The sequence below is a fragment of the Physeter macrocephalus genome, chromosome 19 (assembly GCF_002837175.3).
Source record: "Physeter macrocephalus isolate SW-GA chromosome 19, ASM283717v5, whole genome shotgun sequence".
NCBI lineage: Eukaryota > Metazoa > Chordata > Mammalia > Artiodactyla > Physeteridae > Physeter > Physeter macrocephalus.
In genome coordinates this window covers 11,734,909-11,748,058 of record NC_041232.1, presented here as the reverse complement: position 1 = coordinate 11,748,058, position 13,150 = coordinate 11,734,909, and the positions used below count along the sequence as shown (strand labels likewise).

The following is a 13,150-nucleotide window of genomic DNA, read 5'->3' as shown; positions in this document are numbered from 1 at the left end:
GTGGCCTCTCCCGTTGCAGAGCACAGGCTCCGGACGCGCAGGCTCAGCGGCCATGGCTCACGGGCCCAGCCGCTCCGCGGCACGTGGGATCTTCCGGGACCGGGGCACGAACCCGTGTCCCCTGCATCGGCAGGCGGACTCTCAACCACTGTGCCACCAGGGAAGCCCGCTCCTACTGTTTTTACAAGTACAGTTTTATGGAACATGGCCCCATCTACTCATTTCTGTGTTGTCTGTGACTAATTTTGCACTACAAGGACACAGGTGAGGAGCTGCCGTGGATCACGTGACCTGCAGAGCTTAAGACATTTACTATCCGGCTCTTTACTGACTTTAAAATACAGGGATCTTGGGCCTCCCTGGTGGCGCAGTGATTAAGAATCCGCCTGCCAATGCAGGGGACACGGGTTCGAGCCACAACCACTGAGCCCGCGCTCCAGAGCCCGCAAGCCACAACTACTGAGCCCGTGCTCCGCAACAAGAGAAGCCACCACAATGAGAAGCCTGCGCACCGCAATGAAGAGTAGCCCCCACTCGCCGCAACTAGAGAAAGCCTGCATGCACAGCAACAAAGACACAATGCAGCCAAAAATAAATGAATAAAGTAAATAAATTAAAAAAAAAAATACAGGGATCTTCCCTTGGGGTCAAGTTCCCAAGCCAGGACAGCTTGGCCCATCTCCGACCCCCATCAATACCATGAACTCGGGCTTCCCTGGTGGCACAGTGGTTGAGAGTCCGCCTGCCGATGCAGGGGACACGGGTTCGTGCCCCGGTCCCAGAAGATCCCACATGCTGCGGAGCGGCTGGACCCGTGAGCCATGGCCGCTGAGCCTGTGCGTCCGGAGCCTGTGCTCCGCAACGGGAGAGGCCACAACAGTGAGAGGCCCGCGTACCACAAAAAAAAAAAAAAAAAAAAAAACAAACCATGAACTCCAGGGGGGACCCCAGCCCCTCCCCAGCCTCCACTCACCGGAGGGCTCCTCGTGGGGATGGGCGAGGGTCAGGGCACGGCCCAGGAACAGGTGCAGGTCCAGCAGGTAGGGGACCTCGTCTGGGGCCACCAAGGAGTAGGCCGTGCCACTTCGGCCAGCCCGGGCCACACGGCCTGCAGGAGGAGGTAGTCAAACGGGAGCAAAGGCAAAGGACCCCACAGCCCAGCACGTGCCAGACACTAAAGGTGCAAGCCAGGCCACAGCCCCACCTCCTTAAGCAGTGTCCCACCTACAAAAGGGGGCAAGGCAGTGACAGTCACCGGGGCTACCTGCCTGAGAGTACGTGAGCCCACAGGGTGCTCTGGGAGGTTAGCAGGAATAGAAGCAAGACACTGCTCTTTATCAGTATCACAAGTCTTCAGCATCCCCACTTTGGGGGGTTTTTACCCAGAGAAATAACCCAGGGTGCAAAGATTCACCCACAGGACACCTACTCCATCTCTGCCCGGAACAGCCCCCAAATGGAAACCACTTAAAGACTTAAGGACAGAGGGTTAGTTAATTAGCTGATGACCACATGGTGGGAATTACACAGCTGAGGAAAGGAGTGGCGAGCTGTGGCCCCTGGCCAAATCCAGCGCCACCCCCCCAGCCTGTGTAAATAAAGTTTTATTGGCACACGGCTGTGCTCCTTCATTTACATATTGCCTGTGGCTGCTTTCATGCTCCCAGGGCTGAGATGTGTAAGAGACTAAATGGCTCCAAAGCCTAAAATATTTACCATCTGGCCCTTTACAGAAACAATTTGCTGACACCTGTTATAGAATGATGCTCAAATGGTGAATGAAAAACATGCACGATGTATACAGAGGCAAGAAGAATGTCCAGTGTGATTCTAATTTTGTGGTAAGTCAGTCCATGAATAACATTACGCTTTGGCTTGTTTCTGCATCTTGCAGAAACCAAGTGTCACCACATTCGGAAGATTCGTTAGCGGTAGTCCGATTCACACTGCTGGTCACGCGACACATGAGAAATTCCCTTTGGGGGTTCTGAGGACGCCTCAAGGGATGTACAGGGCCAGCCCTCCCAAAGCAACGGAATTGAGGGCACAGCATGCAACTGCCAACAGGGAGAAGAGGCTGGAGACCCAGGTGGAGGCCTCCCTCGCACCCCGAAGGTCCGCCCACGGGCAGCCCACCGTGGGCAGCCAGAATTTACTCATTTGACAATGTTCAATCATACGCAGAACAATTCCAAGGAACCTGCCCACCAGATGCTTCCCTCACACGCGCTTATTTAACTTACTGGTATTTATAAACATGCCATGCGCGTTTATGAGTTAAAAGAAGACAAAGAAAGTAGCCTGGTGGTTACCACGGGCTGGGGGCGGGGGAAGAGGAATGAGTTTAATGGGTACAGGGTTTCAGTTTGTTAAGACGAAAATGTTCTAGAGATGGAAGCTGGATGACTGTTGCACGTTAGTGTGAACGTACTTAATGCCACTGAACTTACACCTGAAAGTGGTTAAAATGGTAATTGTATGTTATGTATATTCCACAACTGAAAAAAAGGATGCCAGTGGTCCCACTTTGCTACGTTTGAGACACCTGACCAGTTCTTAACCTCCCTGCTTCCGTTTCCTCATCTGTAAAATGGAGCTGACGCTGCTGGTACCCACTGCACAGGGTTGTTGTGAAGACAAGGAGAGCAAGTAGAACACGTGGACCAGGGCCCACCAGGAGGGCTGGGTGAGCACCTGCGGCCGTCACATCACCAGGGAGGGGAGGGTGACTTCCTGCCTTCTCGGTGCTTTGCTCCACTTTCAAATTTTCCTACTACGTGCGGGCCTTACTTTTATAACTGAAAAATAAAATGGAGTGAGCTGGCCTGGGTGGGCTGAGGGGAGGGTGGGGCCCGTCGGGGAGGGTGGGGCCCGACAGGCTGACTGGACAAGGCCGGGAGTCAGGAGACTCTGTCTGCAGTTGATGGAGCAGGAGGCAGAGGGGGTCGGGGTGCTGTTTAAAAGCTGCTCCCAGGAGAGGAGCTAGAAAGACCGAGCTTTAGGGCGAGGACTGTGCGGGGGGGGGGCCGTGTCATCAAGTGCCTGACGGGAAAGAGAAGCACCAGCCTGGGGAATCCAGAGAGCGGGAGCACCACGTCCTTAGAGTCTAGGGCTGCCCCCCAGATCCAGCCTGGGCCACGCCCCCAGAGACTCTGATTTACTGGTGCCCTCCCTGGGCCTCAGTTCCCCACCTGCAGCGGCAGGAGTTGAGCCCTGTGCCCTCAGCTCCCGCTGGGACTCCCCGGTGGCCACTGCAGCCACAGGCTCCTTACCCACGCGGTGCAAGAAGAGCTTGCCCTTGGCGGGGAAGCTGTAGTTGATGACGTTGTCCAGCAGTGGGATGTCCAGGCCCCGGGCTGCCAGGTCAGTCACGATGAGGGCCGAGCACTTGCCGTGCATGAACTTGGCCAGGTTGATCTTGCGGGCCGTCTGGTCCAGGGCGCTGTAGATGTGGGCGCAGCTCACCCGCTGGGTTGTCAGCAGCTGCCCAGAGTGAAGACCAGAGGGAGGGAAAGGGGTGAGGAGGAGACGGGCAGGGGAGAGGAGACGAGGCTGGGCCGTGGCAGTGGGCGCCACGACATGGCAGGAGGACCACGGGCTCTGGAGTCGGGCGCCCTCAGTATAAACCCCAGCTCAGCTGGGTGACCTCGGTTTGGTCTTCATCAGTATAAATGGGGCTCGTATCACCTCTCACCTCTGCAGGGTTGTCTGAATGTCAAAAAAAGATGGCATGTGCAGAGGTCTCCCTCAGGGAGGCTGCAAGCGCCACCCCAAGACACAAGTCTCATCCTGATTCTGTCACTAACAGGCTTTGTGACCTTGCCCAAGTTCCCTAACCTCCCTGTGCCTTCACTTTCCTTGTCTGTAGAACAGGGAGAACAACAGTTCCCTCTCTGCAGCTTTGTTATGAGAGTTAAATGAGCCAATACACATACAGTGCTGAGAATAGGGCCCGGAAAACAGGAAGCACGGTGAAAGTGTTAACTGCTCTTTAAAAACTACTATTTTGGTTTTATTCATCAGTGATCCCAGCAGCTACACAGAGGAAGCACCGGTAAACGTGTGTCACATAAGTGAAACCCAGCGAACTGTGTCCTCAGATAACAGAACTCAGGTGTGGTTGACCCGACAGGCTGACTGGACAAGGCCGGGAGTCAGGAGACTCTGTCTGCAGTTGATGGAGCAGGAGGCAGAGGGGGTCGGGGTGCTGTTTAAAAGCTGCTCCCAGGAGAGGAGCTAGAAAGACCGAGCTTTAGGGCGAGGACTGTGCGGGGGGGGGGCCGTGTCATCAAGTGCCTGACGGGAAAGAGAAGCACCAGCCTGGGGAATCCAGAGAGCGGGAGCACCACGTCCTTAGAGTCTAGGGCTGCCCCCCAGATCCAGCCTGGGCCACGCCCCCAGAGACTCTGATTTACTGGTGCCCTCCCTGGGCCTCAGTTCCCCACCTGCAGCGGCAGGAGTTGAGCCCTGTGCCCTCAGCTCCCGCTGGGACTCCCCGGTGGCCACTGCAGCCACAGGCTCCTTACCCACGCGGTGCAAGAAGAGCTTGCCCTTGGCGGGGAAGCTGTAGTTGATGACGTTGTCCAGCAGTGGGATGTCCAGGCCCCGGGCTGCCAGGTCAGTCACGATGAGGGCCGAGCACTTGCCGTGCATGAACTTGGCCAGGTTGATCTTGCGGGCCGTCTGGTCCAGGGCGCTGTAGATGTGGGCGCAGCTCACCCGCTGGGTTGTCAGCAGCTGCCCAGAGTGAAGACCAGAGGGAGGGAAAGGGGTGAGGAGGAGACGGGCAGGGGAGAGGAGACGAGGCTGGGCCGTGGCAGTGGGCGCCACGACATGGCAGGAGGACCACGGGCTCTGGAGTCGGGCGCCCTCAGTATAAACCCCAGCTCAGCTGGGTGACCTCGGTTTGGTCTTCATCAGTATAAATGGGGCTCGTATCACCTCTCACCTCTGCAGGGTTGTCTGAATGTCAAAAAAAGATGGCATGTGCAGAGGTCTCCCTCAGGGAGGCTGCAAGCGCCACCCCAAGACACAAGTCTCATCCTGATTCTGTCACTAACAGGCTTTGTGACCTTGCCCAAGTTCCCTAACCTCCCTGTGCCTTCACTTTCCTTGTCTGTAGAACAGGGAGAACAACAGTTCCCTCTCTGCAGCTTTGTTATGAGAGTTAAATGAGCCAATACACATACAGTGCTGAGAATAGGGCCCGGAAAACAGGAAGCACGGTGAAAGTGTTAACTGCTCTTTAAAAACTACTATTTTGGTTTTATTCATCAGTGATCCCAGCAGCTACACAGAGGAAGCACCGGTAAACGTGTGTCACATAAGTGAAACCCAGCGAACTGTGTCCTCAGATAACAGAACTCAGGTGTGGTTGACCCAAGGCGGCCGCATTGACTCAGGAGGGGCCCTGGCAGCCTTGGGGGTTTGTGGACCTCTTTCCAGGAGGGTCACAGATATACATGTGTGGAAAAGCTCATCAAGCTGCTCATGTAAGATTAGGGCACTTTACACAGATTACAGCGTACAGGTTATTCCTCAATTTAAAAAAGTGAAACACATGGGACACTAAATATCTACAGAAAAATGAGAGAACAGCTGGGATACACTTCAAAATACCCTGGATGGAACGGGGACTATTAGATGAATCAAGACTGGATGTGAGTTGATAACTGAGCACCTGAGAGTTCATTATGCTGTTTTCTGACTTTGCTGCATGTCTGAAATTTTTTATAAGAAAAACTTAAAAGAATAAAAAAGCACAGAGCTCTGGCCAGGACTCAGTGCTGCTCTGGTGCTGCTCTCTGGTGGCTGAGCATGGAACCGCAGCTCGGAGGTGGCGATGGAGTACGTGCTGCTCCCCAGGCCCGGGCAGGTGCGGGCATCCCCCAGCTCACCTCACTGAGATACTCCGCGTGGTGCTTGGTGGCCACAAATACTACTGTCTGGTCCTGGGGCCGCACCAGGTTGCGCAGCAGGTGGAGGAGCACAGCAGCCTTAGCATCCTCCCGCACAAGGAAGAAGGAGGTCTGCAGGGAGAAGGGTCACTCCGCTTGGCTCATGGGGTCCAGGCCATGGGCCGGGAAGGGGCACGGGTGGAGCCTCACCTTGAGCTGCTCGTTGAGTTTGGAGTCCACGTCTAGCCGGATGAGCACGGGCTCCATGAGGCCTGCGGTGGGCAAGAGAGGATGGGAGGGGAAGTCGTTGAGGGACAAGCCCCTCCCAGGCGCTGACACGCGTCCCAGCCCCCAGCCCCACTCCTGTGGCTCCCTCACCAGCCCGGGCGAACTCCACCAGCAGCTTGGGCAGCGTGGCAGAGAAAAGGACTGTCTGGTGGCCCCCAGGGAGGCGGCCGATGATTTCCTGCAGCTGTTCTGCAAACCCCATTTCAAAGAGCCTGGGAGGGCAGAGGGCAGCAAAGGGTCAGGAGAGGGGCTTCCATTCCACTGAGTTCCAAACCTGTCATCCTTGCCCCCGTCACACTTTCTGTTACGTGGACAGGTGCTTCCTTAACTCAGCTCACTTTTTCTCTATTCAACAACCTCATCCTAAGCAATAATGACCTTGAAATCCTAGGTCTGGTCTCAGTTATGTTTCTTACAAATTCATGTTGAAATAAATGACAGCAGCCCTCACTCTGGGCCAGGCATGGTTCTAAGTACTTTATAAAATATCAACCCTTTAGTCCTCACGGCACCCCTGTGAGGTACATGCTATTTTATCCCCACTTTGTAGTTGAGGCCACCAAGGCCCACAGACCCTCAGGGATTTACCCAAGTTCACAGAGCTGGGATTTGATCCCACCTGTCTGGCTCCAGTCTGTGCTTTCAACCTTGTGCTATTTTTTATCTCTTTCAAATCATGTGTTTGTTGTTTTACTATTCTTTTCAATATTTTCAATATTGAATATCTGAATATTCCTAAAAGTAAAGAAAATAAAGAAAAAAAAGTGAAGAAAAACTGTTGGTCCAGGGAGCCCCATCAGCTCTGGCACTGCCTACAGTCTGTGGCCCACTTTGGGGAAACGCTGCTTTGATCTCGACTGCATAGGTCTCTTCTGGCAGAGCCCTTCCTCCTGGCCAACCCTGACCCAAGTGCCCGGGGATGCACCTGCAGCCTTACCTGTCAGCCTCATCAAATACCACATATTCCACGCTCTGCAGCTTTAGGTTCATCTCCACAGCCACATGCACCAGGCGCCCAGGGGTAGCAATGATTCTGAAAGTGGTTGTGCAGGCCAGGTCACCCAGGGCCAGGGCACCAGCATAGCCCTCCTCTCACTCCCCAGACCCTGGCCATCTGGGAAGGGACCCCACAGCATCATCCCCAATCCACAAACTCACATGTCGGGATTTTCGTGCAGGGCTGCAAATTGGTCTTCCATCCTAGGAAGAAGAAGAGGTGTTAGCTTGATAGAACAGGTCTCTTTTGTCTCTCTTCCTTCCCATCTCCAAACGCTCAGCTGAGTCCCACACCTTGACCCCAGGCTCGGAACTCGGGAAAAGCTATTGCTGAGCTACTAGGCAAAAGCAATGCCCTGACAAGAACCTGAACTACAAGTTCAAACACACAAAAGGACTGATAACAACAAAGTTCTCCAAAGATAGACTGCCACCGAACCCATCTCATTCACTCTGTTCATATTGCAGCAAAACGGCCTTTGACCCACAGCGCCACCTAGCAACTAACCCTGGAACTGCCAGCTCCACCTAGAATCAGGTTTCCTGGATCTCTGTGTCCTTGCTCCCAAACCGTTTGAGTATACATCCCTAACTTTTGTTCTCCTCTGAAAACACCCCTGGGACACCTGTAGGAACCAGGAGTCAGAATTCTGGACCAGGTCCAGCTTATGGAGGTATTTCTGACAATCACAACAATAGAGATAATAATAAATTATAATGTAGGCAAAAGAGCACTGAAAAGCAAAACACTCTCAGTGAGAATCAAAAGCGACTGGTGACAGTGACATTCTGGGAGAAGAATGAGGAAGGGGCTGCCCTTTGAGGGAGAAACTGTGGGACGGGGCGCAGGGGTTCTAAACTTAGCTCTACGACCAGACCACTGTGCGGCTCCCTGAGCCCATCACTTCCTCAGTTAGCTCATCTGTAAAACAGCTGTGGTGCCTGCTACCTTAGAAGGATGGTGCAAGCACATCAGGAAAAATATAGTATTTTGCAGATCTGAGCTATTACAAACATCCTCTATTTGTGTGCATTCCACTTAAAATAGCCCCAAACCAAGCATATTAAAACATACACAACTAAGTGACCCATTTGGGTGACCCAGTGCACTGCCAGCTCTCTTTTAGAAGCATCAGAACCTGTGTCTGAGTCGTGTGTGTGAAATTCCTTTCGGTATTTTACTGCATATTTCCCCTTGTTGGTGTTTTAAGAATGTGCAGAGGAGTTGCTGTTATTAATGAGCCGCGCAAGCTCAGTCCATCTGATGGGGAGGCACGGGGCACGTTTGCTTTTGGGGACCACTGCACAGGGCACCGAGGGGGCTCTTACTTGTCCCCGCCCAGTATCAGGGCAGTCTTGAGGCCAGTGAACTTGCCCAGCTGTGGAGAGAGAGAAAGAGAGAGATTGAGAGCGACGATGGGAGCTGACTCAGCCCACTCGGGCTTCGCTGACTGGTCCCAGCTCAGCCCAGCCAGCCCGTCCCTGCGCCCGGATATACCTCCTTGGTGAACTTCATGGTCTGCAGGGCCAGCTCTCGGGTGGGTGAGAGGATGAGGGCGCGGGCCCCGGTCTGGGCGCTGCGGGTCTTGAGCCTCTCGAACATGGGGATAAGGAAGCAGGCCGTCTTGCCACTGCCTGTCCGGGCCATGGCTACCACATCCTTGCCATCCAGGATCATGGGGATGGTCTGCAGGGGAATGAGCGGGGGAGGGGAGGGGTCAGCTCCTGCACCCAAGCACCACGTGATCCAGAGCTTCAAGTCTGCAGGGAGTGGGCAAACCAGAGCATCTCAGCAAAAGGGATGGGGCCTGTCCCCCAGCCCTGATCCCACTCTTGCTAAAGCCTGTTTGCACACCTCCGGGGAGGAGCAGCCCATTACCCCCAACTCTTTCCACTGTTGGAACAACCTTCTTCAGGTTAAGCCAGACTCTATCTCCCCATCTAGTCGTCCTCCTCAGGATCCCAGAGAAACGTTATCTCCCTCTCGGTTAAAGTCTGAGGACAACAAACATGAGACCCAGGTGATGATGGGGTGCCTGCGAGTTGCCCGGGCAGGGACTCAGCAGTGGGCAGCTTAAGTGGCAAAGAGGCACAGCGTTGAACCTCTGCTCTGCCGGGCCCGACTTTCTCCACTTGTGAAATGGGCAGGCTCGTGGGGCTTCGGCCAGAGTAAGAGGGGACGACAGATTTGACAGATGGGACAAGGAGTGGAGGTCAAGAGGCCAGGCAGGAGGGCCAGGTCGGCCATGCCCACTTCCCGACCCGCATCAGCTTCCCTGCCCCGTACCTTCCTCTGGATGGGTGTTGGCACCTTGTAGCCCTTCTTCATGATGCCTTTGAACACTGGGTAGCTCAAGCCTGGGAAAGACATGGGAACGGCCAGGGGGCTAGAGGAGCCCCTACGACACATGACAGAAAACTACACAGGACAAATGACAGTTTCATCAACAAATAAATAGCAAGAAAAAAAGAAAAGTGATAGAGCAAAGCTGATCCATTAATTGAGACTTAGAAAACAAATCTACGGATTGTGGGGTATGAACCACATTTGGATTCTGATTTGAAAGCTTTTTTTTTTCACTGACAAAACAATTTTAATGGACAAAACAAACCAAAAACAACCCACCTTAATAAGCATTTTACAAAGGAAGATGTATAAATGGCTAATAAGTATATGAAAAGGTGGTCAACATCATTAGTCACTAGAGAACTATCAGTACAAAAGAAAGCCACAATGAGCTACCACGATGCACTCATCAAAATAGCTAAAACGAAAAAAGATCACAATTCTAGGTATTAGCACCTGGAATTTTCATTCACTGTGTTGAGAAGTAAACTGTGGTATGTTCATAAAATGAAGTATTATACATCAATGAAATTGAACAGTTTGAAAAAGCTAATACCATGGTTAGATTTCACAAACCTAATTTTGAAAGAGACACGCGACACGTAAATTATCACATACTGAATAAGTCATTTTATATAAACTTACAAATATAGGCAAAACAAATCTATGGTGATAGAAGTTGAACTAGTGGTTACATTTGATGGAAGGTAATAACTGGAAGGGCCAGGGAGATTCTGGGGTGCTGGTAATGCTCTTTATGTTGATCTGGATAGTGGTTACACAAGTGCATTCACCTTGTAAAAATTCATTGAGCTGGACACATGATTTGTGCATTTTTTGTCAGTATGTTATATTCAATTCAAAAGTTTACATTAAAAAAAAGCCCATCTTTTTAGAATATTCAAATTTTAGTGTCATTTAATAATTTTTTTAACATCTTTATTGGAGTAAAATTGCTTTACAATGGTGTGTTAGTTTCTGCTGTATAACAAAGTGAATCAGCTATACATATACATATATCCCCATATCTCCTCCCTCTTGCGTCTCCCTCCCACCCTCCCTATCCCACCGCTCTAGGTGGTCACAAAGCACCGAGCTGATCTCCCTGTGCTATGGGGCTACTTCCCACTAGCTATCTATTTTACATTTGGTAGTGTATATATATCCATGCCACTCTCTCACTTCGTCCCAGCTTACCCTTCCCCCTCCCCGTGTCCTCAAGTTCGTTCTCTACGTCTGCGTCTTTATTCCTATGATTTGAAAGCTCTTAATGCCATGAGACAATGGGAGTCTGAACACTGACAGGATCTTGGATTATACTGAGGAACTGTGTTCGTTTTACATGTAGGAGGGTCCTGCATCTCTTGGAGGCAGGTGGGAAGTATTTAGGGATAGAAGGAGCGGATGCCTGGGATTCGCTTCAGAATCCTCCGGGATGGTGGCCGTGAGTGGGTAGGGTGTGGATAAAACAACACCAGTGGTTAAAACTGCTGAAGCTGGTGATGGGTATGTGGAGACTCACTGTTTTCTAATTTTTATATGTTTGAAATTTTTCATAATTAAAAGAAAAGGGTGTCGAAAAGGCCCTGCCGGTCCAGTGGTTAGGGCTCTGTGCTTCCACTGCAGGGGGCACGGGTTCGATTCCTGGCCGGGGAACTAAGATCCCACATGCCGTGCAGCGTGGCCAAAAGAAAAAAAAAGTTGAAAGAAAGAAAGGAGAGAAGGAAGGGAGGGAGGGAGGGAGAGAGAAAGAAAGAGAGAAGGGAAGGGAGGAAGGGAGGAAGAGAGGAAGGAGAGGGAGGGATGGAGCAAGGAAGAAAAGGAGGGAGGGAGGAAGGAAGGGCCAGAGGGAGGGAAGGGAGGGAGGAAGAAAGGAAGGATGGAAGGAACTGGAAAGATGAGTTGAGGAGGCCTGTCGGGTGAGCTGTGCCTCTGAAAAGGAAGGGGGGAGGGAGGGAGGGAAGGAAGGAAGAAAGAAGGAAGGAAGGAAGGAAAGAGGAAGAAAAGGGTCTTAAGTGACAAGGGCCTGTGATGGGTGCAGGCACGGGTGTGACAGCTGAAGCACGTGATATTGCGAGGGGCAGAAGGTGGCCTTTGGAGCCTCCATGTGACCTGGGCTTGTGGAGATGGGAGGACAGTGGGAGGCCTGGAGACAGGAAAGCACCATGGTTTTAGCTGCTTTTTGGTCAATCCTTCATCTTAGAGATTCAGAAAGGCCAAAAATAGCCACATGTAGATGTTTTGGCTTTTTCCTTTGATTTTGATGAATTTTAGCACATTTGGCTGTCTAGATTCCTTTTGTGAGCTATTTTCTTTGCCCAGTTCTCTATCGGGGTGTCTGTCTTTTTCTTCTTGATTTGTAAAAGCTCTTTGTATATTAGGGTTATCAGCCCTTTGTCCCATAGTTGCAAATATATTCCTGGTACAGTGTTTAACTTAAGTCTACAGTGTTTCTTTGGCATACACATGTCTAAACAGAAAAAAAGTCAAATAAAACAGTGCTCAGGTCACACTTAGGCTTCTTTTCCTTTCAGGTTATACAACTATTCACCTTGATGTTTCAATCTTTGCTCCAGATGCTACTGATATGCAAAGAGCCAAGAAAGAGTCCGGCTTTCCTTCCGGCTGGCCAGGTGTACCAACAGCACCCAACCATCTCATCTCTTACCCTCAGCTCTGAAATGCGGCTCTGTCACGCCGCTCAATCCCCGGACGTCTGTGCCTGTTCCCGCACCAGCATCGCCCTGAGTCCTGCCCTAACTGTTCTCTCATCGTGCCAGGACTGTTGCCCTCACGAGAAGGCCGTGAGTGGCTTGGAGACTGTCTACTGCCTCCATCCCCCCAACCCATCACAGTGCTGGGTCCAGGGCAGAGCACGGAAGGCCATAACCCCCCGCTGCTCCCCCCACACGAAGTCCCCGGATTCCTGGCTCACCCACCCATGGACTGGAAGCCTCCTGACTTCTTCTTTTTCTTGTTCTGGGCTCGTACCATCTCCCGTGTGTCTGGCTCCACGTCCGAGGTGCATTCCGAGGTGGGGAAGGTGGGTAGGGGTCTGCCGGGTCCCAGCTGGGAGGGAGCAACAGAGAGGCAGCATCATTCCAGGTAGAGTGAGACCACTGGGGGCAAGGAAGGGGGCTGTCCTGTTGCCAGTGCCCGCCCCCAACCTTGCCCCATTCAAGGTGATGATGCTCCTGCCAGATCACATGACTTCTCTGCTAAAGGGCTCTCCTTTGACCGGACCAGGACAGGGCACAGGGTCAGAGAGCGGGCTCTGCAGATAGACGGCCTGCGTTTCAATCTCAACTCTGTCACTTCCAGCTGTGAGACCTCAGACCAGGGACTTCGTCTCCCAGAGCCTGCGTTCCCACATTGGGAAAATGGGGATGACAAAAGCGTGTGCCTCATAGCGTGCTGTGAAGACTAAATAGGTGCGTGTAAAGTTTAGAACTGTGCCCAGGCGGTGGTATCATCATAATTATCATCCTGGCCTGTCATTCAAGGCCCTCAAAACTTTAGGGAACCAATCAAAACATCTACTATGTGTGAGATACTAGACTTTTCCAATCTGCCCAGCTCCTCTCTCCCCAATCCCTTTTCTGATCCATCATCCCTCCCCAAC

The 13,150-nt window shown here is 52.2% G+C and overlaps 1 protein-coding gene across 1 annotated transcript in view; it reads right to left on the bottom strand.

The window, feature by feature from the left end:
- Positions 1-12,624, bottom strand: part of DDX54 (DEAD-box helicase 54) — a gene marked incomplete at its 5' end in the record, with an annotated part of 23,262 nt that extends 10,638 nt beyond the window's left edge. The window contains 11 exons of the mRNA XM_055080713.1: positions 974-1,108; positions 4,527-4,737; positions 5,898-6,029; positions 6,108-6,169; positions 6,276-6,397; positions 7,123-7,218; positions 7,344-7,385; positions 8,511-8,560; positions 8,680-8,868; positions 9,469-9,539; positions 12,468-12,624. Coding sequence (XP_054936688.1) covers positions 974-1,108; positions 4,527-4,737; positions 5,898-6,029; positions 6,108-6,169; positions 6,276-6,397; positions 7,123-7,218; positions 7,344-7,385; positions 8,511-8,560; positions 8,680-8,868; positions 9,469-9,539; positions 12,468-12,624 — 1,267 coding nt within the window. The remainder of the gene's footprint in view (positions 1-973; positions 1,109-4,526; positions 4,738-5,897; positions 6,030-6,107; positions 6,170-6,275; positions 6,398-7,122; positions 7,219-7,343; positions 7,386-8,510; positions 8,561-8,679; positions 8,869-9,468; positions 9,540-12,467) is intronic.
- Between the last annotated feature and the right edge of the window lie 526 nt (positions 12,625-13,150).